Here is a 25,594-nt window from a genome sequence, read left to right as displayed (position 1 = left end):
GCATTATCAAAGGCATTTCCTTTTACAGTGGTTTATTGTCCGATAAGTAAATATATTTAGTCTTTATTGATTCCTAATAATATGTTTTTACTTTTTTCTCCTAAGCTGCTGGGCAGAAGAGGACAGGTAGGTTGTTTTTATGATACTCGCTCTATTCGTCTAATCCGCCAGATTTTCGCGGGTTTTTTCCACAGGCTTCGCGGATACCTTCAGTTCACGAAAAAAAGCCTACCCCTGGCCATTCCTACGAATCGTCGAGCTATAGAAAAGTTTGGATCCTAAAAACAAGCTGCAAACCAAATGTTATGCTTCAGAAAAACATGTGTGGTCCTATTCATCATAAACCAAACAGAAGTTTCTTTGAAAAACTCCTTGGAGCGTGAGCCTTTTTGTTTGATGATAACTGCCCTGAGGGTATGGATATGAGGATATCTCCTAGATTATTCCTGTCCCAGTATCTAACAGTGTCGACTAATTCTCTTCTTAAATGTTTCGAACTGTTGTGGATGAATTATATATGAAAAATTGTCCCTTTGTGAAGTGTAATACAACTGAAAACACCCAATTACTCTTAAGAATTCTGAATAAAAAACATGGAAAGACACACCACTTCAAATAAAGAAAAAGAAAAAAGAAAAAACCAAACTGATTCTCACTAAGAATTATATCAATGTTTGAAAATCAAGTTGTCAACTCACAGCAGGAAATGAAACACCAACACGTGCTGCACTTGGCAGAGGTCACGAGGCTTTCTTAATATCAAGCCCTTCATTGCAGTCCCTTAAAAATCAAGTGGTCTGTCGTATTTGCCAGTTTCATCGAGCAATATTTTTGGGTACATAACTCTGATATTGACTGATCAAAAGTTTTGTACCAATCATGGCCTTGATGTCTACACCAAACAATTCTGTTAGGTATCTCTTGATTGGCCAATACCTGATCTGATATCCCAAATTAAAAATGGCAACGAGTGATGAAATTCTGTCAATGGTTTATCTCTGCTTTTCAGACGTTTTACTTTTCTTCCTTTTTTCGCTCAACAAGCATGAATTTGCCGAAGCTTTTTCTAAATATTTGTCTGCAGTTATTTATCAACACGATATCGATGTTATTGTTTGTTTTGTCTTACTTTGACTCATGTTATGACAGGTTTACTACCGGTATTGCCTCCCAGGATATGACTGGGCTGCACTGGGTTTCCCAAAGTGTTCCGTACATACGAACTGAATGGCTCCCCTGGTTGGTCTGCAAGCCTGGAGCGAAAGAAATTGCGTTGCTTACTTTCAGTTAACTTGCTGATAGAACAACATTTCATACTGTAAATTTCATAAAAGTAGCTGGCATGGATGAGTACTTGATGGGGAATCCACGCCAGATATGTCTCTACCATCATCCGCCTGATGGGACTACATGTATAACAGAAATTACAAGAGTCTTGAGATTTGGTTTTATTTCCCTTCAAATTTCGAAAACAAATCATGTGAAAATTCAAATATTTCATATGAAAGGAAATCTTCTGATAATTTCAAAACAAATCCTTATTTGATAGCAACAGGCAAATCAAGCATTACTCTAACCGGTATATTTAAGAAGTACTGGAGCAATATTTGGGAATGCATGAACCGAGACATCGGGCCCTACCAGCTGAGCCATTCTTACGATCATAATCCGTTACAGTTGGGAGATTGGAATTTCAGCTCTGATGATCGTATAGCAGTGGAAACAACAGCCACACCTCTGATGTGACGAGGGAGAGCATTGACGTCGCAACGTCATTGGTGCACGTAAGCCTACTAGTTGTGTATACTAAGAAAATATCTTTCTCATCAGTAAGCCAAAGCTCTAAAACCCCACAGGGGATTATTTTAAATCAGCGAAGATTGCTACTCTTCTTTTCTAATCATCAGTTACGTTGTAGAAAACCATTAGCATTCTGACCCATTACAAAGATTCACAGCTGCGGGAGCTCGACTCTCAGATGCTTCATCATCCTAAGGTATCTTTTGTGTAAGAAGATTTCAAGTCGAAACATAATTTGCATGCATGCTTGTGTACTTGTATACTTGCGACTTTTAGGTAACATCTTATTCAGTCTATTGTACATTTGCATGTGCATGTTTATTCGTTACAAGGTCATTGTTAGACTCTTTGTTAAGATCTTGGCAATGAATGTTACGAGACTTGTGTAATGAATTCACAAGCACATGCACACTGGATTTTCGGCCGAGGGTGGGGGAGGGGCACCATCTCCAAGAGGCAAATCATTACTTCTTATTTAGCCCTTATGATATCAGATGCCCAGAAAACGCATTATTTGGTACATGATTTTATAAGTTATTTTATAGAGGGGGTGTCTTTAGATCCCCCTGCTTTCCAAGCTAGCGCATCATCAGTGTTCTCTTTAGTTGGACTGCGATCTCTTTTCTCACATTTCTTGATTCTGCATATTTAAACAACAACAACGTACGATTACAAAACATTTAAATGCAAGCTTAAGCATTCATGCATCTGATGCAACTTTCATAATGATGGTTTTGCTTTGGCAGGAAGGCTATAAAGTACTAAATGTAAAAGTTTGGAAATTTCAACTCACAAGGGTTGTAGATGTACATCGTAATTCAGTAATTTGATGTTGAATTGGCCGTTCTTCAAGCATTATATCTTAGTAAAACAGATTTAGTACAACTATGGCGGCAGAAAATCTTCTGTAAGCCTGCATATTTTATGCTTGGCCTTTACTCTGCTGTCACACCCCCTATCGTCTTCTTCAAACATGTTTAAATAAAGCTACTAACGTTTTTTGCCAGTGACAACGGTAATGTTTTGCTTAGACGTTTTAGACGATTGAATTGCAGAAGGTGTTTTAGGGCAACGCCAATGTTTTCCAAAACATACCGCCGTGTCCGAAAGGAGCTACTAACATTGCAAGCAGCCGTTATCTGCTTCATCCCTCGCAACATGGGGGTCCTCAGGTTGATAGTCCTTTTAGGTGTGTGTGTGTGGGGGGGGGGGGGGGCAAGCCTACCAATTCACATGACCATTACAGAATCAGAAATGAACTGCTTCTTACTTCAAAATGCGTGGCATGTTCTCAAATGGATGTCACTCAGCCTCGAGTAAGCGGGATTGCTGCCAATTTTTTCACCTGGTTAATCATCCAAACTGTTCCCACCAAACCTTTATCATTCCTTCAGAACACGACATCGACATAAAATCGAAATCCATTATCTAACCGTATAGTACTGGCGCAGAACCTCCGAAAACAAACCGCCGACAGAAGTAGCGGCAGAGAATGGCGTGTGGTATGTGTAGACAATACTGATGCAAAGCCCCCCTCCCCCATGTTGCTATTAAGACATACCTTCTATGCAAAATCTACTTGTTGTTTATGAAGCAAGCATTTAACATACCTGCATAAAAAAGACACGTAGTCTGAATCAAATTCACGATTATCTGTTTTATAAAGGACGGATTATCCTAATAGGCAAGCCAAGGATCTTATTCAAGGGGAGTTTGTCGACTGTAATTCGAACTCTATTGAAATGTCACGACAAAAGATAGATCGTAGGTTCTGAAATTATTTTAAACCTAGGAAAGAGCTAATTGCCTGTCGTCGAGACTTTCACCAGCCGTTTATCAATTCGTTTCATTCCACCAGCGATCATTCCAGTGGGAAATTGTGATCTTAGTGAAAAATCTAAAAGCCATTAATAAGTGGAGCGACTTTGGCGTGCACTAGCTGAATTTGCGTAATAAGAGCGCATTGTGAAATAAATGGACATTTAGATTTATCAAACAGTAGTTAAAAGTGCTCGTTCGCATCAAGGAATCGGGTTTTAAAGCTCACGGATCAGATATTCTTTTCCGAGTAAGGCCAAAACCGGGCACTTGGGAAAGTTCGTGATGTGCAATTAGAACTTTAACTGAATATACCCACTACCCCTGGTGCACAAACGAATTAAGCGAGGCATTTGTCTGCTGGCACCATACACTACGTGTGAAAACTACATGTAAGACCGATACGCAATCCGAAAAGGATATGAAATGTCCGACCAAACACGTCTCATTCACATGTCTTTGATTATCACCAAGGGTCTGATTCGAAACGTTAGTGTGTAAAGATAGGTTAATCAAACTATGTGTAGCTTTAAAATCAGTTCAACACCATGGCTCTTGGTCCGATATCAAGTATGTTGTTTATTGTCGAGTTGATTAAAAAAAGATGATGATGCATCGATCAGTTTTGTTGAATTGATATGTGTTAACTAATTTATCCGAATTCGATGTTTCACTGAGATTGATCATGATATTCAGTTCCTGCTTTGATAATTCCTGGTATAGTAAACATGTAGGAATCCGGTCTAGAAACATTCCCAACTGCTCCACATCCGCTCTTTGTATCGTCATAATAATTACAGTAGTTCCTCGCATAGCTCGCCGTCTGGCCCAGGCCTGATTTGGAATATTTTCTAAATCCAGCGAAGTTGTAAATTTTTACTCTAACAATAGCGGGTTCGACAAGGGGCATTGATTACCCTTCCACTGGGATTATAGAGATAATTTGATTATAACTTGTCTAACTATACAATAGTAGCAGGGTAATGATGACTCTGTCGTAAAGATAATTTACTGAGACTTGTGTGAAGCGTTTATCCGATCAGTATTTTGATAACTTGTTTCATGTGAAGTATTGGTGAATAAGATGTTCGCTCTTGTGTTCAGTATTTGCTGTTCCTGAGCCGTTGTACAAGTACATTCATGGCCACGAATTCCCGATATCATCCTCATTCGCTAACCAGTTCCGAAAGGTTCGTCGATGAATTTGATATCTCCGCGTGTACGCTGTAGGTGTCTGGGAATGAGCGTGACTTAAAAGGTGGGCCTGGATGTAGTCATCCAGATACCGAATCTTCTGGGCCATCGAATAAGCATTCAGATGTCGTCTAGGTGCCCGTCCATCGGCGAATCAATACCATCACCATCCACACTATTGTCATCTTCGCTGTCTCGCCAACCAGAATGATATCAAATTAAAGATGCTATAGTGCCAGAATGAAATTATGCCTTTTTCCCTTTCGAGAGAATAAGTAGGAATCACAATGAGCCCAATGGAAAATACACAAGGATAGCAAAGTTAAATGCGCACACCGGATTATTGGTCGGTCATGTCTACCTCAGTATCCTCACCAGGCCTATATCATTGTATATAGAACGTAAATATACGTAACAAAATGCATCATCAAAATAAAGGTATTAGTTATCTTTATTCAATCGATAACATTATTCATTGTTCATGTTGAACGTACGGCTCCTACGGTTATACCTACCATATCATTTTATAAAAGAAATCTACCATCTAGATGGGTCGCATTGTGAAATAAACGGACGATTGGGTCGAATCAATCTTGCCTTAAATAACGCTTTGAGTCTTTGCTGCAATGGCCATCCAGCCTCGAGGAAGCTTGCAGTCATTCCTGGATGCCTTTATACGAAATCTACTGATAAAGACTGAGCTCAACCATGCTCCGCTCTGTCAATTGCCTCGGAGGAAATAGGTTCATTGTCTGTCACAGCGAGGACTTGGGCGATACGATTCCTAAGTGGGCAAGGATTGTCGGAGCAATTTATTTGCCGGGATGTCTTAGTATGGAGAGACGGGACTGCCAGTGGTGCTGTGCACTGGTAATTAACTCGAGTCACGGATGTCTGAGCAAAGGGCACTTTGTCTAGATGGCTGTCTGTTTGTTATTATATCTTGAAGTGGCTTCATGTTTCGTGAAATGATATAAGGCAGGTTTCGAAATGCGTGTACAAACAACGAAATACGAAGGTTTGTTATGACACCGGGTTATATGGCAAGTCATATCCACGGTAGTCGTAAATCATCCTGCAATATACTATTTGTAGGATGAATCGGGGGAAATTTTCCAAAAAAATGAAATGAATGACATTTGCGTTAATATAGCGCAAAATCCAATATAATTCCTCTATGATGAGTTGCGGTTAAAAAAACAAAATTGGGTCTACCACAGTTATGTTTTTTTTTAAAGATCTTGCACGGTGGAATAAAATCACGACTTAACTTTGCAAAAATGTGCAGTATTGTTAGTGAAATGGCCCGGCGCTCTATCTGTCATCAGTTCAGATGCACGTACATGCTGTCCCAACGGTTTCATACCATCCAACCCTACCAATCAGCCATAAGGCTCACTCCGTTCGTTAAAAAATTGAACTTTGTGATCGGATTGGAAAATCTTCAAATTGCATAAATAACGTACCGGTACTAAATGTTAACACGGCCGTTGTGTGACGCTGTACATGTACATACATGTATACTAAGTTTCAGCAAATTTCCATGCATGAAAACTGTACTGCGGCTTTGTGTACAACTGTATTTCTATTTTCATGACCGATGATTAGATACAAACGGAGTACACACTTATCCATCACAAAATAAGACAGACAAAGGATGTCAATTTGAGCGATTTCTCAACTACAACATTACTGAAGAACTGTTCGAGACACCTGCACTCCGAACTCTGGAGTAAATGTAGTTTACAGCATGATTGCGGTAAACTGTCCCTCTCCAATCTGTCATCAGTGCTGTTGCTAAGTCCCACCGGATTCAGACCCGCCAACGTGGTTAAACCAATCAGTCTTAAACTCATCAATTACAAAATCAGACAGAACAAGGATGTCAATTACAACTCAATTTCCTTCAATAGTTGAATTAGTTCGGTTTGGCTGGTTCGCGTTGGCCGATGTAAATCTAATTTTGACTTTCTTTATAAGAAATATGCCATTTCCTTTGAAAATTCATTTGGGTAACGACTGAAGTTTTGATTTTTTTCAAGCGTTGGCAAATTTTTTCAAGGGACATCCGGACGTTTGTAGTCTTTCCTACTCTCTCTTCACTCATATAAGGTCAGGTTAAAAAATATTCATTTCGCCCATGGTCATGATAATAGTCCTAGCTTTGATTGATGACAAATGGACCAACATCATCATTATCATAATCATCATCATCATCATCAATATTATCATCGTCATCATCATCATGGAAGACCAGATCCGGAGATATTCCATGCGCATTGGCGCATATCACCGGATGGTGACTGCAGAGCAACGTATTAGAGAATCCACCGCGTTCCGTCATTGATATGCAAATTGGATGCGGGTGATTGGTCGATTAGATTAATAGTGATATCGGGACGTCTTCCAGGCAGATAATTTGATTAATTGGGTATTGATCGATCTATTGGAAGACTAAATTCGTGTATTGAACGCTTGGCTTTCAAAGAGAAGCCTGCTCATCCAATACTCTGATCTCACAAAGTGTGCATTTTGCTGTCGAACAGAACCCTGCTAGCTTAGGCCAGGTAAACTTGAAAAACTGGTTTTCGTCGCAGCCCCGCAGCCCCGAATAGATTTTCTCATTTAACCATGGCCAACTCTTATGTTTTATCAAACCACACTATATACGCGACCCGTGCTGATCACACCCCTGTTACATGGGGAGGGGGGGGGGGGGGGTGCATGAGACATCTGCCATTAAGTGCCCCCAGCAGTTTTTGGAAAGTTTAACAAGTGGTACATCGGTCGCATTTCTCTCGAACCAATGTCTGCGGCTTTAGGAATACCAATTTCTGACAGAGGCTTTTTGATGTACACGTAGGATCATCCGCTTACTCATGTGTGGCAGTACACCTCTTTTCCTTTTAATAAAAGACCCAGAACCGCCGATTCTCCTCAAAACTTGACTGTCAGTTAGTGGTTCTCACCGCCTTCATTAATCACTGATGACATTCGACAAATGCCTATTCAATCCGTGATTATATTATTGGCTAGAGATCAAAGTCAACGTATTTTAAGCCACACAGCCAATGACATCCGATATTGATTCGTACAAACTGTTACTTTGTTGGCTAATCAACGCATTGGTACGGATTCAAAATCAATAGAGCCCCCAGTATCACGTTTATGGTCTCGGATGAACATGCTAGCTGGTTCATTGATTTCGTTAAATATACGTCACCCATTGTCTAACAGATGCAGCTCGATGTTGTATGGTTTTCTGTTTATGCTTGATGCTGTATGGTTTCCGGTTCAAAATCAACTCCACATGTAAAATCAATACGTTTCTTTCCCTTTTCGTATCGATCCCAACAAACGCTGTTTCGTGGGGTCGATAAGATAACGATTTGAGCGAGTTGCGAGCGGGCTGTGTTTTAGGCAGACGTTACATAGAGCTTCACGGTTCACTCCTCACGCCTCATGCTTCACGGTTTACTCGTGAACCGAAGAATTAACAAGGCATTTCAATGAGCCCTGTTACATACGAAAAAATGAGGGCCTAAGTTGAAATACCTTGTTAATTATTCGGTTCACGAGTGAACCGTGAAGCATGAGGCGTGAGGAGTGAAGCATGACGCTCTATGTAACGTCTGCCTTGAAGACAGTACACCGTGTATTGGGCGAGGCCTGAATTGTTTTAACTGCGAGGTAAAGGGGGAAAATAACTACTTCTGTAACTGATTAGATTAAGTTATGACCCGTCCACCATTACAACGAATCTGTTCGGACATCCGTCGTGCAAATCTGATTGTGCGACGTACATCTATGTACATGTGATAACTTAGATGGAAGACAAAGTTAGGTTTTACAATTCATAGCCTGGCTGTGTTCCAGCAAGCCTAAAAGTGAGTGCCGCAGTTTTATTGAAACACCCTGTAATTTTGACGAGCTCACGTGATATGTTCATGTTTTCTTTGTCAATCGATCGCTCGTTTGTCGTTAGTCGTACGAATTTAGATACAATATGCAACATACTCTTTTACTGGATCTCTTTGAAATAAATCTGTAACTAGTTTCCGTAACTTGCACGAAAAAAATTCTTTTTGAAATACGGTTCTTGAGGGTATTGTTGCATGTTGTTGAAGCGAATAAAATGTGTTGAAGTAGACATTGAACAAAAGATGCAACAGCCAGTAGTCTGCGATGCTTCCGTTTCACGCGCACTTGCAAAACTCCGATGTACATCGCCGTACGGTTCGATGTGGAGGCTTTCTGGTTGATCCCAGCATTCATAAACAGGTTGCTGATAAAACCCGGATTGAAATCATCGAAACGAGAAAAGAAGTCGTCGCATTGCGAAATACAGTCGACATGGCAAGCTGTGAAAATCGAACCTATAAGGATATTGCAAGTATTTATATAGTTCGTGGGTGCACAGCGGGACCATTGTTGCAGATAAACTTCCATTTGGATACAGAATTTTGGTGTCGTTTGAATAGATCCATTTTCATTATGATATTTTATCTCGTTTCGTCTAACTCCTGGTTTCATCACTAAACATACCATACGTTTTGGTCGAAAATAACTGGATGTTGGCGCGGTGTTGTAAGGAATCCTATTCATGCTTCAGTTCGTGTGGTTATTGCCGCACATTACACAAAGCCACTGAATCGGAAGACATGTTGCCACGGCGCAAATGAAGCAATACTAATAAAGTCACCTTTTGATAATGCTATTTCGATGGCTTCCAAATCATGGCTTGAATGGCGTAGTTCTTTTCGCCATAGCAATGCAACTTGTCCCATCCAACTAGACTGACTTAACTTAGTTCATACGGTTCCCGGAGCAGATCGAGGAGTAGTGTTTTTATTATTCCTAACGTACAAACAGGCCTCCCCTTCCCCTTTCCAAGCTCGGTACGAGCTGGGAAGGAGGAGATGTTTCTGGCCGTTTTTCATTTTGAAGACAAACGGCGGGAGTAACTTAAAGGGACAACTTGGGCACGATATATGTTGGTTTTTCATATAAAAATGGCTTCCAGCAGGATTGCAACATCACCGAACAGGATCATTGAAAAATCGTGGAACTGTAATAAACAATGCTCTTGAACCGGGGTGTAACCATAGACCTGCCTAGCATTCACAAGACAAGTCCAGAACTGCCTCGTAACACCGGCAAATATCTTTATTAGAGATCAACATTGGTGTGATACTACAAGTGGCGGTGCATGGTGTCAAGCAGGGGTATTATCCTCCTGGTCAGGTAAGTCCCACGCCCAAGTTGTCCCGTACGGAGTGCAGCATACATCATGAACATTTGTAACTACTAGTAAGACAACACAACACGTTATCATTAATAAGGCAGCTGCGCGTACCAAACTAACTGTCTTACAAAACCTAGAGGTCCATTTATAAAAAGAAATTCCGGAACCTTCCAAGTTCTAGAGTTACACATCGATTCTTCAGCGGGAATTAGGTGATTTACGCATCCACCTGGCTCGTAATATCAAAGCACTCGTAGCTTGATTAGCACTAAAGTAATTAGCATTTTTGAAATACCTTGGATGAATTGGGTAAACCTCGTGCAGAATAATATGTTAACAGAGAGTGAAACGGGATGCTACTGCAAACACTACCAGAATGGTTCACTATTTGTCTTAAAATACTGAACTCGATATCTTGATTGACTTACTTTAAGCCGTCGGCCTTATCACACTCTCAGCCTTAGGCCTAGCTCACGCTCATCAACCTTAGGCATTTCATCCTAGTGTCTCGAGGATAATTTTTCCGCGGTAATTTGCCACCTATGATAACTCGTTTCCGGATCCGGATAATTCGTCCCCGGATAACTCGTCACAAAGAAGATATTCGTCTCAGGGTAAATCGTCCATAGGCCGGATACTTCGTCCCCAAAATTTGAAAACAAACTGATGTCATTTTTCATTTTCCAAAACTTTAGTCATTTAAGACAGAAGTAATTACATCGCAGTGCGAGAGCGATCTTAGGCCTGATAAATCATCAAAGATTACAAAAATTAAACAGAAATGTTCAATTATATATTGTGCAGTAAAATACAGAGATGTGATTAGTGTAGTATACGAAAGATATACAAGAAGATCACTATCTACAGCGGTTGCAACTAATAATTCAAGACATGGAGCAGAAAGGGACCCAACCGAGGCATAAAATAATGATATACATTATGTCTGAGGTAGTTCAGAACAACGCCTTTGGAAGGGCCCGTAGAATTTGTACAATAAGGTAGCGGACGCGACCATAAAAACCTCTCAATCTTTAACCGACATATTAAAAAACAAAATATTGTTCGCCCCCCCTAAAAAAAAATTACCTTCTAAAACTACACGTTTATCTCATGAATCAATAAAACGTAAAGTTAAAAAGAAAGTGCACGGCGGAAACGACAGCCGCCACAAGACCACAATGCTGATATTTTTTATAGCGTTTCATACTATTTTAGGGTTGCTCCAGCATTTTTTGTGGCACCAGCTACGAATCAACCCGGCTCCGTATCATATCTCGAATCGCAATAACTCGATAATGTTTATTATGATATCAAACAAACCCAATAACCCAAGCTCATGATATTATCTTTAGTTGTGGTTTGTCGGAGGATTATAGGTGTATCGTGCTGAAACATCTTACTCCAGATACCAAGGCGGGAAATTGTCGAAATTCTGGAGCGGCAAGGTGGTAACAGATATCATGAACGAGAGTAAAGAAGCTGTGCTTTATCCGGGCTCTACATTTCGTCAGTGCTTCCGCGTTTTCGCCTCTGCTTTAGCTTTTTACTTTGTGCTTTCTCTTCATGATAACTGGATGATACCTGGAATGGACTCATCGAAACAAAATGAAACATCGATGAAACAAAATATAACCCGCGAAATGCACTCCTCAATATATAAAAGACGAAATTCGGAACGATGAAGGTGCTGGACTATGAGACTCAACAACAACAACAATCGACTCCATCCGTTTACGCCAACGTGCATGGTTTCAAACAACCCAGCCCATGTCGTTGTAATGTCTTAATTTGGAAAATGACTAAATAAAATACTTAATTCATATTTATCTGATAGGAAATTACAAAAACTGTCATACATGTATACAGGCTAAAGGATAATGATTGATACTAATTGATGATTCAGTGAAACTGAAGATTTTATTTGACGACAGCAACGGAGCATTATGTTGGAGTGGGACAGGAGTCGCATTGTGGAGCGCAGCATCTGACGTGTTACCCACCATAGTTTAGATTTGCCCATTAAAATATAACCGAGGGTTCACAGGGCGAGATCCAGATTTGACGATTATAAGATTCTTAGTTCAGATCTTATCTAGTTTCGTCTACACCTGCATGCATGTTCATTCGATACAAGATTCTTGTACAATTCGTAGTTAAGATCTTTAACTGAGAATTTTGCAAAAATCTTGAAGATAATGTTATTGTTATTGTAAAGATCCTACCTAAGAATCTTACAAAAATGCTGAAACGAATCCAGCTATATCGTTTCTGTAAACAACTGAATACGAACTAATAATGGATGTTCTATACCTGGGTAAAACATTTCTCCTGTAATTAATTTTGTCTAATTAAAACTAAGGTAATTAGACTGCTTCCTATCACCTGTGGCAGAGATGGTAAATTGCCTATCTCACTTTTCATTACCGTTTTTTTCTGTCGAAATTGCTACACATTTCCAAATAATATAATGAGAATAGCATGCAATAAACAGTGGAGGCCTCATCAGCGAGTATTCGAAAAAGCTGGATCACTGGACGTCTGGATATACCGGATTGTGACTCATGGATTATCACCGCCTGAATGGATTGCCCAACTTCCAAATCCCTACTAACGTTTCCCACCATGTGCGTCAAGTGCACACACTGGCGCTGCCAATATGGATTCCTCAGTCTCAGAATTTTCACCAGAGAAATCGCAAGGCTATTACCGACGGTTCTGCTGACAGAAGGTTTGTATTGTAGGCAATGTATGAGTGATTATGTTCTTGAGTCGGGGCATTCGACTGATAAGACAACATGAGGCTGAATATTGCAACATGCATGGTAGGCCTACCAGTAGGCCACACTGTGCAGAACAGCATGCAGTGGCAGCTACAACAGCTTTGGTTGTGCGTACAATGTCGATACATAGGCAAACATTGTACTCTTTCGACATGTTTGAATGCCTCTGCTCAGTGCAAGTTGTTGATTTTATGAGGAACCAACACATGAATATCATATTTCATTTTCCGAACAATCCCCAATCCAGGTGGTGGTGATCCATGAGTCATAATCCAGTGAATCCAGCATTCCAGCGATCCAGTTTTTTCGAATTCCCAGCCTCAGTAAGTTTTATTTCGAGTCTGATAATCTCGACTCAGCTGGTGAGCTGTGATATATCGTGAATATACTCTCACTGTTTATTACTGCTTTAGATAAACATGATAAATAATCGTTGTGATATATCACATTGATTAGCAACTGATATTTATGGTTGCCATGGAAATATTTTAGTTGTTTTTCTTTGCCGACTTTTTTTGCGAAACCCTGGCTAATTGTTGCCTGTGGGCTTTTAAGATACTGATATCGCTACTTTGCAGATGACGGATGAATAATTCAGGCAGGCCTATTAATTGAATACTGGTCTCATTCATGGCAAAGATAACTTGCATGATGTAATGGCGGACGGCGTCAGGTCACGCATCTGTTGTACAAACCTCGAATTTATCACACATAACTTACATGTACAACGAAAATGTCATGGTTTGACAGGCTTCCATGGATCTATTTGGCTGATTTAGTCTGGTAAAAAGTTATGAGCGTGGGGATTGTGCCAAATTAACTGAAAAACGGCTTTGGCGTTAATTACAGTTGCACGACAGTCAAGAAAGGCACAAGAGCCATGTCCATTCTACCAGACGTCACTAGCGACGTTGCTCTGTTACGTTCTATCGTGTGGTACGTTCTATCGCAGCCTCCGTTATTTCTCTATGCAAGTCATCTGTAAGCGAGTTTAAAACAGTTGCGATAGTTCCAGTGAAGTGGCGTTTTCTGCATCCTCGGTGTGCTCATTTGCTATGGGCCAATCAGAAGGCATGATTCTGGGTTAGTTCCAATCAAATACTGCTTTCGGATTTGGACGAATGTGCTAGGGCCTACGCCGTTCATAAAAATTCGAAATATGTAATTGAAAATTTCCAGTCAATACGTACTGAGTGATGAATTTCAACATTGCCATTGTGTATAGACAGACATGTCATGCATACTAAAGTTTTCAGCAAAGTTGCATGCATGGTAACTGCCCTACGGCATTGTGTACAACTGCATTCTATTTTCTTGACCCACGATTAAATCCGAATGGCGTACCCCTTTAAAGACATATTTAAACAAGATTCGCGGAGATATTTTAATAAGTCGATATTAAACAGGATTGAGACTTCACCCTGAGAGAAATTGTGTTTTCTTTGACAAGTCAAAAGGAAGGTTCGATCCACAATATCACGCCGTGACATTTGGGGAAAAATACAGCCACCCAGGGGTGATTGGGTGCCAAGTCAACAAATACTAGTATCATTCTCCTTTGGCGGGGAAATTTACATCAAAATTAGTTGCTCATGTCCCCTGGGCGAATGTGTCATTCAAAGAAATTCATGTCATATTTCACATTGAATAAACTTAGGTATCTGACCTCGGGAGAAACGTGTGATGCCTCAAGATGCTAAATGCGAAGCAAGGGTGTCGATTTTAGGAGAGGATAAAGCGACATTAAGCTGTTAAATTCTTTGCATATCTATGAACATGGTGAAAAGGTCCTAAGCACAAGATATAATACATGTATATCTAAACATGGTGTATTATGACACTCTACTTACATTAGATGTAGTTTTAAGAAACAAAGTATTCCTGAGGGTACCATTATTTGTTGAGAGTCAATTCAGTGTGAACAAAGAACTCGCTATGGTACTTTTAGTGAATAGTTGCCGAAGTGATCATGTAGGCAAAGGTTTTGAAACTTGGCAATCACATGGTATCACCGTACACAGCGGCATTGTTGAAATCGAATTCAGTGCGTACATTTACTTTTACAGGGAATCGACAAGAAGGAATGATAATGTCTAATGCTTGAAGGCACTTCTAATACCGTTATGAGTTATGAAGACTGCAAAGCGTAACTCGGAACGAAACTTTGTCCGCTACCGACACTGTTTGGCTACCAGCGGCATTCTTTCTCCAAAACTTTTGATAAGCCTTTTGATGAGATCAATGACGTGATAATTTGGTTAAATGTATTAATTTTTCTTGATGCAGCTTCATGATCGAAGGCTACGAGTTGTACAGCTAATTAACTCGTGCTACGAGTACAAGTCGAGCCAATATAAATCAAGATCATTTAATCAAACAATATGGTAAATGTGTCCTGCAGCTGATGCGGTAGTAGGAGACACCTAGCATGTAGCCGCAACCAGGCCTAAGCCAGATAGTGTTTGGCCAACTGGCCTTGTCGCGAGTATGTTGGCTGCGGAGCTGTCTTGCGTCGTACGTATGTGACGTGCCATACGTACACTTAAGAAAGAGGGTTTTTGCATGAACTCAAGCAAATTACTCCGTAGAATTTTTTCAAAGACCTCAAACACCTTCAGGCATTCTTTAAGGGGTTTGTCGTTTTTACTGAAAAACTGCCAGGGGGTGCATATATTTGTGTTAGCTGCGAAACCTATTTGCTAAAAACCTTTTTAAATGTGTAGCAAAAGCTTTTTTAAAGGGGTGGCATGCATACGACGGGCGATCTTGGTTGAGGTCCGATCAGCCCGTATGGTGTCCACCAACTTGGTGCAGTGACTCATGTGTGTCAAGGTTTGCAGACGTGTGGCCCCTGGAGCCTTCTAAACGCAAACATAAAGAACTGTAAACGTCCATGTCACCTTTGGACTATCCGTATCAAAAACATAGATCATTGCTCCTCCGTTATTGGTATGACTTGTAGAACGACATCATTAGAGAATAATTTCTCCAATATGTCGTATACAGGCTAGACATTTTGACACTCTTCCGAAGAGAATACAATAAAATACCAAGCGATAGACTGACATATACAAAATGACAAAAACTGTGACAATGGACATGACATTTCCCTTGTGTTTCACACTTCAAACAAGGCAGACTGTCACAATGTTATTGAAAAAAAACACGACTGTTTGAACAAGTCGTTAGTAAACTAATGTCTGTCATTGTCTGTCTGGACCTTTTTTGCTGTCAGTAATATACTCGGGAGTACTGAAAAGGCAAAGGAAGATTAAAACATGACTTGTTGTCTTGATCTTTCACCTTTGATTAGAAAAAAATCATTGTCATTTTCGGATGTCTGAGTTGGAGATGTCAGTTTTCATAGCAGATCGTCATTTAAAGGATTACATGTAGATGTTCGTTTACTTTTGTGGTCGTTTCAATGAAAATGACGCGAAACGACGCACGCTACTGCGGCCGTCCCGGTGTAACATCTGTGGTTGTTTCCCATGTGTCAGTGTTTCCAAACAATAGGCAGCTAGAGAGACCATGACTTTTCAATAGGGGGGATACACAGAAAAACTCGTCAATCTATTTTTTAACGTTCCCAAACAATGAGGGGAAACACTCAAAAACAGAAACACTCAAAAACATTACACTGGCAGTAGTTTGGACAGATTTGCGATGATTGAAACGTTACAACTAACTTGCAGTATTCTCATCAGCGATCAGAAAAATTTATAAACACATCGATTGTATACAAATGACGCGCAAGCACTCGGCCGTGTCGCATGACTAACTATTGACGTCGCCTGGCGTTAGAAATAGGAAATAGTTACAGTTAGACCAACAGCAGCTCGTATTAGTAAAAGTAAGAACGACCTCTTTAAGTGGTTAATTTTAAATGACGTGGCAATGTACATATACTTACCTTGGGAACATGAAATCCACAGGGGCTGGGTGCGCTGATGAAAGCTTCATGGAGCTGAAGCCCATTAATAATGCCCTCTGAAGTGAGTGCGGGGCCCTAGGCCCAAATGGTTGCGACAAAAATCGACCACTTACGAAGATGGGAGAGTGTGAGACTTCCTCATCACAGGCACTACAGATGTGCAGGGCTTACTGGACTTTGCGCAACGAAACGAAACGAGCGAAATGGGGGAGCGACCATTATGTTTTACCCCGGTACGTCAAGTTCGATACATGGTGTCAGTCACCAGTATGGATGAGTGATGACCCACACCCACCCAGGCAGCTGAGACACATGTCTTGTTGGACATGCCTGGCTACCGATTTTTACTAAATAAAAGCATAACTTCACTTCACACTTTTCGGGGTTGAAAATGTACTCACGTAAATTACCAAAATTACATGCCAAATTCGCACATGACCTGTTATTTCTCAAAGCTTGGAAGCTCAAATGTCTGAATGTAATGTATGCTCGTAATGTATACTCTCAGCAAGCGAATAGTTGTGATCGTTGGTTTTTGATACGAATCGTTTCCTGTATCGCCGTTACAAGTCGTTGTCTGAATATGATGTGAACCTGTTTACCGTTCAATGCTGCTCCCTGTGACGCTGTACCCGCAAATGTTCAATGAAAAAAATGCTGATAATGACTTACACGGCTTGTTCGCATCGTAAACATAGTCGTACCTGGGTTAACTGTCTTTGCGTTTGGCCTAATTTTACAACGATTACTCCCCATGTAACCACGATCTAGGATGGACAGGCTGTGTATTATGAATAGGAAAAGTCACCTAGGGACCATTGCGTAGAATACTGTTTTGGCGAAATATTGCGCAAAGTCCAGTAAGCCGATGTGCAGTGCCAAAGCCAGATCGCCCTGGGGTTTTCCCAGACACTGGACACCAAGGAAATAATAACAAATGATGTTGACGTGGCATTTGACCTCTTTAAGTGGTGGAACAGTTATCCTGGCCTTAATGGTTTATGCTTCTACTTGAAGGGTATAATTCAAATTGATAAATTGCCAAAACATTGGGGGTCAAGATCGGGAAAGGTAGCCAAAGTTGGTCAAATTGACCGAATTATGTAAGTTCCGAGTTAGCAGAATGTCGAGTGATCGGTACACATAAGTCAATAAACGCACCTATTTACTCAGTGTGTCCGTGTTCATGATGATATACTGTAAACAGTTAAATGTTGGCGGGTGTTTAATTTTCAGGCCGCATTTCGTGAATAACAGACTTTCGCGAAAATAAAATCGCAATTTCAGTGTAAGGTACATTATACCAGTTGCAACTCCATTTTGATCGAAAATATGACAGGTTATTTTTTAAATTTTACTGTTAGAGATAGATATTTGCCTGTACCCATCATAGGCTAGCATCCAATAAAGGTTTAATTAGTGCTTTGTTTGCAGTAAGTGTTGTGCAAACACAATCTATTAAACGGTATTGAATTCGTCACACATAATGGCTGCATTAATAACGTCCATTAGCCTCCTGTCAATTCTAATTAAAAAAGTAATTTGAATATTTGATTAATGTGTTATTAGTGTGCTCGAAATTTCAATTTGTGCACGAAACGATATACAGGGTAGCCCAGAGAAATACAGGCAATCAGAATGCCTTGCTGACCAAGACTCTTTAATCATGTTAAATACTCTTGTTTCTCACTCCTCTACATGTGCACATTTCTAGGCCCGTAGTGGGATAATTTTTAGATCTTCTATAATCCTCTAGTATTTGAATGTGAATAGCAATAGTTGTAGGCGGAAATTGAATTGGGTTTAGATGCTGGGTGTCTTACACCTATTAGAGTTGTTACCTACTCAGGACAGTCCCAGTCCTGACACTGTGTGGGGGAATATGACACAATTTTCTACTATTATTATTATTATTATTGTTATAATGTAAGGCCTAGTTAGATAACACAGAACTGGGCAAGGTTCTGAATTCTGGAATACAATTGAGTCGCATGAGTGAGTTTAGGCCTAAACGGTAAGACCCTGATCTATTAGGCCTACATCAATAGCACATTATTTCCAATGCCAAGAAAGTTAATTGAAAAAAAAACATAACTGGTTGCTGTAATCTCGAGGACAGTCTGGGTTGTGGTACCGCCATTGTATTGGCCCAGACAGTCTTGAATCACTGTCAGTTGGACTGTCAGCAGGCACAGTACAGATCAGAATGGCAAGAAGGCAGCGCCCAGATGCAGTAACCGATGAGGAAATCCAAGCATTTCGCGAAGCCCAACATGAATTGGGCAATGACAACGCCAGGATCGGGGCCTTCCTGGCAGGACGGGAGGAGTTGAGGCCACATGCGCACGCCATCTACAATGGACACCTCAATGGCATCATCAATCGGCGCCTCCGCGTTGTTCGTCGAGCTATAAGAAGACGGGAAATTGTAGATGGCCATCTGCCTGCTGTCCAAACAGGAGGGATGATCGATTTGTATTCAATTTTGATGATTAAACAATCCAGAAGAGTTAGCTGTAAGTATGCAATGTTCGAGGACCAACCTTGTCTGATGCTTTGAAATGTTTTAGGTAATTCAATACTTTTATACTTTCCAAGAGTTGCTCTTGCAAAATCATCAATCAACCAATCAGTATTCGTGATGTTCTCGGGATATTTGCCCGCATGTGTTCGGCTACTACTGGCGTGAAAGCAGTTATATTATTGATTAGTCTGGTCAGAAAAAACTTGTGTCATACCTCTTAAACTTTATTCATCCAGGCTCAGATGAACCAAGCAGAGGCCAACGAAGCTGCCGACCCAGTGGCAAGAATGAACGATGGCGGTGAACAAGACGGTGGTCAACAAGAGCCAGTCGGACAAGAGGGAGCTGCGAATGAACTTCCAAGGTGATAGTCTTACATAAGCTGATGATACATCAATAACCTATTGCAGATGCTGGCCATGTCTAAACTGAGATACTTATCCGACTACTAGATGAAGGAAAATAGTATGTGTTCCAAACCACTCACCACTGCCCTGTCCTGCCATCTAAATACTTCCCTTGATTTAAAACAGTTTAACCTTTTTGGAACAACGGATGATAACTATTGGAACAACTGATGATAAATTTGAATTTCAGGGGTGGACTCCGACAATTGCAGGCGCAGAATCAGTTGATGATGAGAGACATGTTACACAGGATGGCGGCAAGAGAGGCCGAGGAAGATGAACTTAAGGGATACATGATCCGATTTATGAGACAGAACCTGCATCTTGATGATGAATGATCCAACAGCAAAGGCCATGTATAGATAAGAATAAACTTTATTCGTATCTTTACAGTATTTTTCTTTGTTCTCTTCATTTTTCTTATACCGTCTCCGCTGGTCTAAACCAGCAATGCACTATATACAAAGAGAAATACTCTAATCTTTTTTGTAAGAGACCACGTGACTCCACCAATGTTGGGTGCTTTGAATAAGCCTAAACTGAAGTAGTTAATGGACTGAAAAATGACAGGCCACATAATAATGAAGCACCAAACACTGGCCGAGTCAGGTGGTCTCTCCGAAAAAGGAATTGAGTATAGCCTGGTCCCTGCCCATTAAAATAATTTCAGATTCGTTTAACTTTTACTTAAAACGGAGGTAGTCAGAAATTGGTGCCTCATCTATAAAGTGGGACATCTATAAAGCTCTAACCCTAAATGACTTAACCAACGAGGACATTCATTCTTCTGAAGCTGTTTCTGCGCATGTTCCTTAAACCACCTGCCAAACCAAAAATTGCGGGAATTGTTCTTCGGCGATGTCGTGACCGAACACCTGCTGCCCGAAAAATCTTTATGTCATGAAGACAGTGTTCGATTCTCACCCGTCCAGCCCTGAACTCTCTTCCACGGCCATGGGTCACCACGAGTGGGACCTCATCTGGATACCCTTGATCTGCCAGAATGTTCGTCCCGTGTGGTACCAATGGTTCTTCCATTATCCTACAAAAAATCAGGATTGAGGAATCTGTCCAATTTTCACTATAAAACCAAAACCAAATGTTTCGTGTGTTTTAGTTGCCTAGTTCCTACATTCACCATCAGGGGATAGCATCGTTAACTTATGAGATAATGAATTGTTACTTTTAAAATGATCTGGTTGTTGGTAACCAATAAAAGAAATTGCATATCAGGAACTACCTGTAGCAGAGAGCATCAGTGGTTGATCCCTGGAAACCAGGACGGCATCTGATTACGTAATTCTCCGAATCAACCAGCAACTGCGCGTTCATCACGTGGGAGTGGCGGTGACCTGAGTAGAACAGTTGTTGCAGGTTTCCTCGCTACGGCCTCCTGATCAGTTGTGGCGAACCATCGATAATCCCAACTCCATTGCCTGGTAATCTCCTCATCATTGCCCACTCCTGAGCATTCGGCCATCTGATATGACGTCGATATGTAGAAAAACCCATGTACGGTATCAATTTGGTCAGCAACTTGGAAATGTACACTTCGTTTACTCCAAAGGTGTGGGAGAGCATAGCATAAGAAGGATACTGACGAGCCCAGATGAGTAACAAAAGTAATTTGTTCATAGGTGTTAGCACATCGGGGCGTGTCCCGGGTACCAAGGCCTCTCTAACATTGTCAAACATATGATGAAAATCCTCAACAGTTACTCCCGTTAGAGTAAAGAAAAGACGTGGGTGCAAGACTAACCCCGTGAAGCCATCCTTGCCGAGTCGAGGCCCTTGAAAATAACCAAAAAGCGCTTTGTAAATGTCCCCTATCTTGTCTTCAAAAAGAAAGGCTGCAAGCAGACCACAACGTAATCTCTGTAACTCCCGATGATTCATTTCATACACCAGAGCAAGGAGAGCAGGGTTATCCATGATTCTTGGACACACTGTAGGCCAGGAAACCATAGACCTGTGTTTATCTAAGAATAAACAGGCTTCATGATTGTGACTACATGGTAGGCATTACATCACATAGCTTTAAAGTCTTCTATGATCTGGATATTGGTTCGAAACTGACATAAACACTGGGCCCGCCTATTGAAATCAATTAAGTCATATTCCCCCAGACAGTGTCAGGACTGTGACTGTCCTGAGTAGGTAACAACTCTATTTAGGCCTAAAGAAACTTACTCCCGTCGTGGGCCTACCAAAATGTACACATACGCTGGGTTACTACAGTGGACCTTAGGCGTGCGAAACTAGAGTATTTGGTCCACAAGAGATGCAGCACTGGCAGTGGTCACTATAATGTTAAAGGCCTACTATGTCCGTGCGCGTTGTTTTTGTCTGCAGCTTGTTAACATGGTTCATAGTAACATGTTAACCATGGTTACTTCTATACATATTCCCCGAGTTCCATTATCCCCAAGTTCTATGTTCCCCAGTTCTATCCTCCCCTGGTCCACTATCTTCTGGCAACTAACATTAAAAAAACATTTTAGTCATTGTCTCTTCGTGGGAAAAATAATGGCGGAAAAAACCCTACTAAAACATTTATCTGCCATTTTATGCCAAACATGGAGCAAGATAAATGCAACTGATTAACTAAAAGCAGGAAATTTCATTGCATGGCATTCTGTGCATTCGAATACAGACACTGTGTCAATAGTGTAAAAAGACACCAATCATCGATAACTCAAATACACCAAGCACCTTTAGTGATTTAGCAATGCAAAGTGCTTTATGTAGGTTATGATCATGCAGTGACGCCAGACATAAGCGTTGAAAAGCCCGTCACAGAGAAATAAACCAGAAACCCGTCTAGTTCACTTGCGTCTCTGATGAGATCATATAGGATGGCATGGACCACAACTAACAGTAACTATGGTAGGAACATTCACTCAAATAATAGTAAGAATATTTCTGCAGCTCTGGATCTTGCTGACCAGGTAAGAATCTAGGGCTTGAATATACCAACCTTTTCAAGAATAGGACGATAAGTTAGATAGTTACAAAGTCGTTCGATTTGTGCGTGCCCGAACTAAAAGCTCACAGGCCAGAGCTTGAATTTGGTAGCAGCGAAAGGTTCTGATTATCAAGGGGATCAGTCTCCCTTTAGATGATGCTTTCCTTGCAAAAAGTTTGAAATTTGATCAGATAGCCCATTTTAGTGACGAATACGTATACATATAACTCAATCTATTTCGTAAACTCTTAAAGCATCACCCTTCCCGTAGTTCTTGATTAATTGAAAACTGTTTCTACACCGGATGAACACGCTTATAATGCACGACCTGCATGAGCACTGTGAATCAATTAAAGGGTTTAATTCGTTGAACAACTTTAGAGCGTTTTGGTACCTAAATTAGTAGGAAACCTTTACTCATTTTGTCATCTTAGATATGGGACGATCAAACCAGGGGCGTATTCCAGCTCGAAGACGGCACTGGAGTATATAGGTGCAATATCCTGTCTTGAAACTTAGAAAAAAATGTGAAAGAGCCGGTAAGTTTAATTGCGGGTTTCCTAGCGCAGTGTCGGAGGACTTCCCCTAGAACACATCAAAAATGTTGAAGGCCATGCGCAGGAAAGGCGAAGGATGTCGCGTCTGACCCGTGTTTTAAGACCGGACACTCTACCAGTATTGCATATGGGACAAATATTAGACTCAGCAGGACATAATTCGGACTGATCGTAATCAGGTCTTAGGTCAGACTTTTGTCTATATGCATGCAAATTCCCTTTTCTCATGGTGTCTCTGCTCAAGCTTTGGAAAAGATAGAGCCACTTTTCTCAACATCACAAATCCAAGTTTACAGTATTATCGTCTGCCATCTTTTCTCAAAAAATCATTGATTCAGGTGATAAGTCCGACAGAATTCACTGAACAAAAGCAATGGAAATTATACTCGGGGCACATTTTTTTTCGGACAAAAAATCTTGACAAAGTAATTTAGTGTTGGTTTTGATAGTCACAGGTTCTGGTCAATATCTTTGGAACTTGCGCGTGAGCAACCACGCTGTATCCGAAGACAGAAGGCGCTTCGAAATGATGCTGAGAGAAAGAGAGCGCCGCCATAGAGGAAGCGAATGAGCATCTAAGACAAGAAAGCCAGCGACGGATACAAGCGGAAAAAGAGTTCAATTTTGAATTTTGAATTTTGAATGAGCATTCTGGGCTTTCGTACATTAAGGTCTACTAAAAGGTTTCAGAATATTCACCAGAGCTAAAGTGTGAAGTCGGATGGCAACCTTAACCGAGGTTGATATCGGATACGATAAAAACGTAACGTAGCCGGCAAATCACCAACTGGTCCAGCACTTGACAAAAGAAACCCATATAACTGTCATTGTACTCACAAGATCCCTACACTCGCATCTGCGTCAATATCTCGTAAATACCATTTGATAACATTACCAATGGAGGCGCCCGTGCAACACATGTACTGTATCGTATATTGAATTATTTGTAACTGAATAGATTAAGTCATAAGCATTTTCGTAACCTTGATTGACAAATTGAGGGACCATGATATAGATTTGTCCCCCCCCCGAAATAGTACCTCAAATGCTGAGTTATCAGGATCGATTCATTGGCTTAACCTCGAGGGAGACAAGTCCAGATCATGAAGCTGTTGCTTCGGGGTACGTTTCTAGCTATCCCGTCGAGAGGATAGATTACCCTAACAGCTGCACGATTCACATCGTTGCATTTAGGTAACATGATTTGTTAGTGATGATGATCTCTATACGAGCTGTCAATCATTGAATGGAATCGGGAAATTGCGGGACCTCTCATGGATGGTGCACAATACTGTATAAAATTCATAATCTCTCGATAGGTTACGCTACAATCTGTTATGGTTTAAGTTTGATTTATTCGTCTGATATCACGATTTCAACTGCCTGTGATACATGTCCCAGGAAAGTATATCCGATACTGTAATATACATGTAGCTAAATGGGTGAGTAATCAAAATAATACAGGTTATCCTTGCCTATAACGTCTTTGGATGACATTGCAATGAGGCCCAATGGGTAGTGGTTCTTGAATTATCATATGTAACCGGGCAAGACTAGGCCTAGAGGGCAGAGTTTACTACAAAGATTTCTTGAGTATTTACACCCACACCTGGTGATAACCCTTTAAGGGCCTAATTAAATGCATGATACATCTTCAGTTCTACAAGAAGGTATAGAAGACGTTATAGCCAAGGATAACATTTATATATTTTACATTATTTTTCAACAAATGGGAGTTATGCTTAAAAGAATTAAACGCTGCGTTACTTTAAAAAAAGCACATAAACCTATAGTGGTAGATCTAGAGTAGTGATGAATGATTTGTTTTCTATCTTTTAAGTTTTTGTGTCAGGTTGTTGAGTGTACAAAAAATAGCTACCCATGTACAGTTATTAAATTGGGACCTTAAAAGGCCAATGCGCATTATTTGAAAGCCACCAGTCCTGCCAGTTTTCCCAACGGGAAGGTCTGGTAGAATACATCTACGAATACCAACGGGGTGTGGCTCTCGTAATTCTGAAATTGATGGCAATCGCATACCCACTCCTTGAATATCTGACTAAATTGGGTTCCGATTGTAAACGTATTAGTCCGTATTTGACATTTGAATGTGTGTGCAAGGATATTCCTGTTATTTCCAAGTTGTCTGGTTTCAAACCTTGTACATTATTTAGCTCACAGAAAAAGTCAAAGCTTTCGCACACCCTATGCTACTCCAGTCTTGCGCATGCGCGGAACCAGTGCGTGATTTCAAAGACGTTGCCTCATGTGGGACAGTATGGTGTGGCCCCTCTCCATCTTGCTATTTGTAGCTTAAAAGCCCATATCCACTGGGTGCGTTATTACGTGCGTTATCATGCAGCGCACTGC

General features: G+C 40.7%; 1 protein-coding gene across 2 annotated transcripts in view; it reads left to right on the top strand.

The window, feature by feature from the left end:
• Positions 1–25,594, top strand: part of LOC135493560 (zeta-sarcoglycan-like) — a 101,779-nt gene that overhangs the window by 2,564 nt on the left and 73,621 nt on the right. For both annotated transcript variants that reach the window (XM_064780967.1, XM_064780968.1), the window contains exon 2: positions 106–126. In XM_064780967.1, the coding sequence (XP_064637037.1) occupies positions 106–126 (21 nt within the window). The remainder of the gene's footprint in view (positions 1–105; positions 127–25,594) is intronic.

The sequence above is a fragment of the Lineus longissimus genome, chromosome 9 (assembly GCF_910592395.1).
Source record: "Lineus longissimus chromosome 9, tnLinLong1.2, whole genome shotgun sequence".
In the NCBI taxonomy this organism is placed as follows: domain Eukaryota; kingdom Metazoa; phylum Nemertea; class Pilidiophora; order Heteronemertea; family Lineidae; genus Lineus; species Lineus longissimus.
Note: the sequence above shows the minus strand (reverse complement) of the source record. Positions and strands in the feature narration are given on the sequence as shown.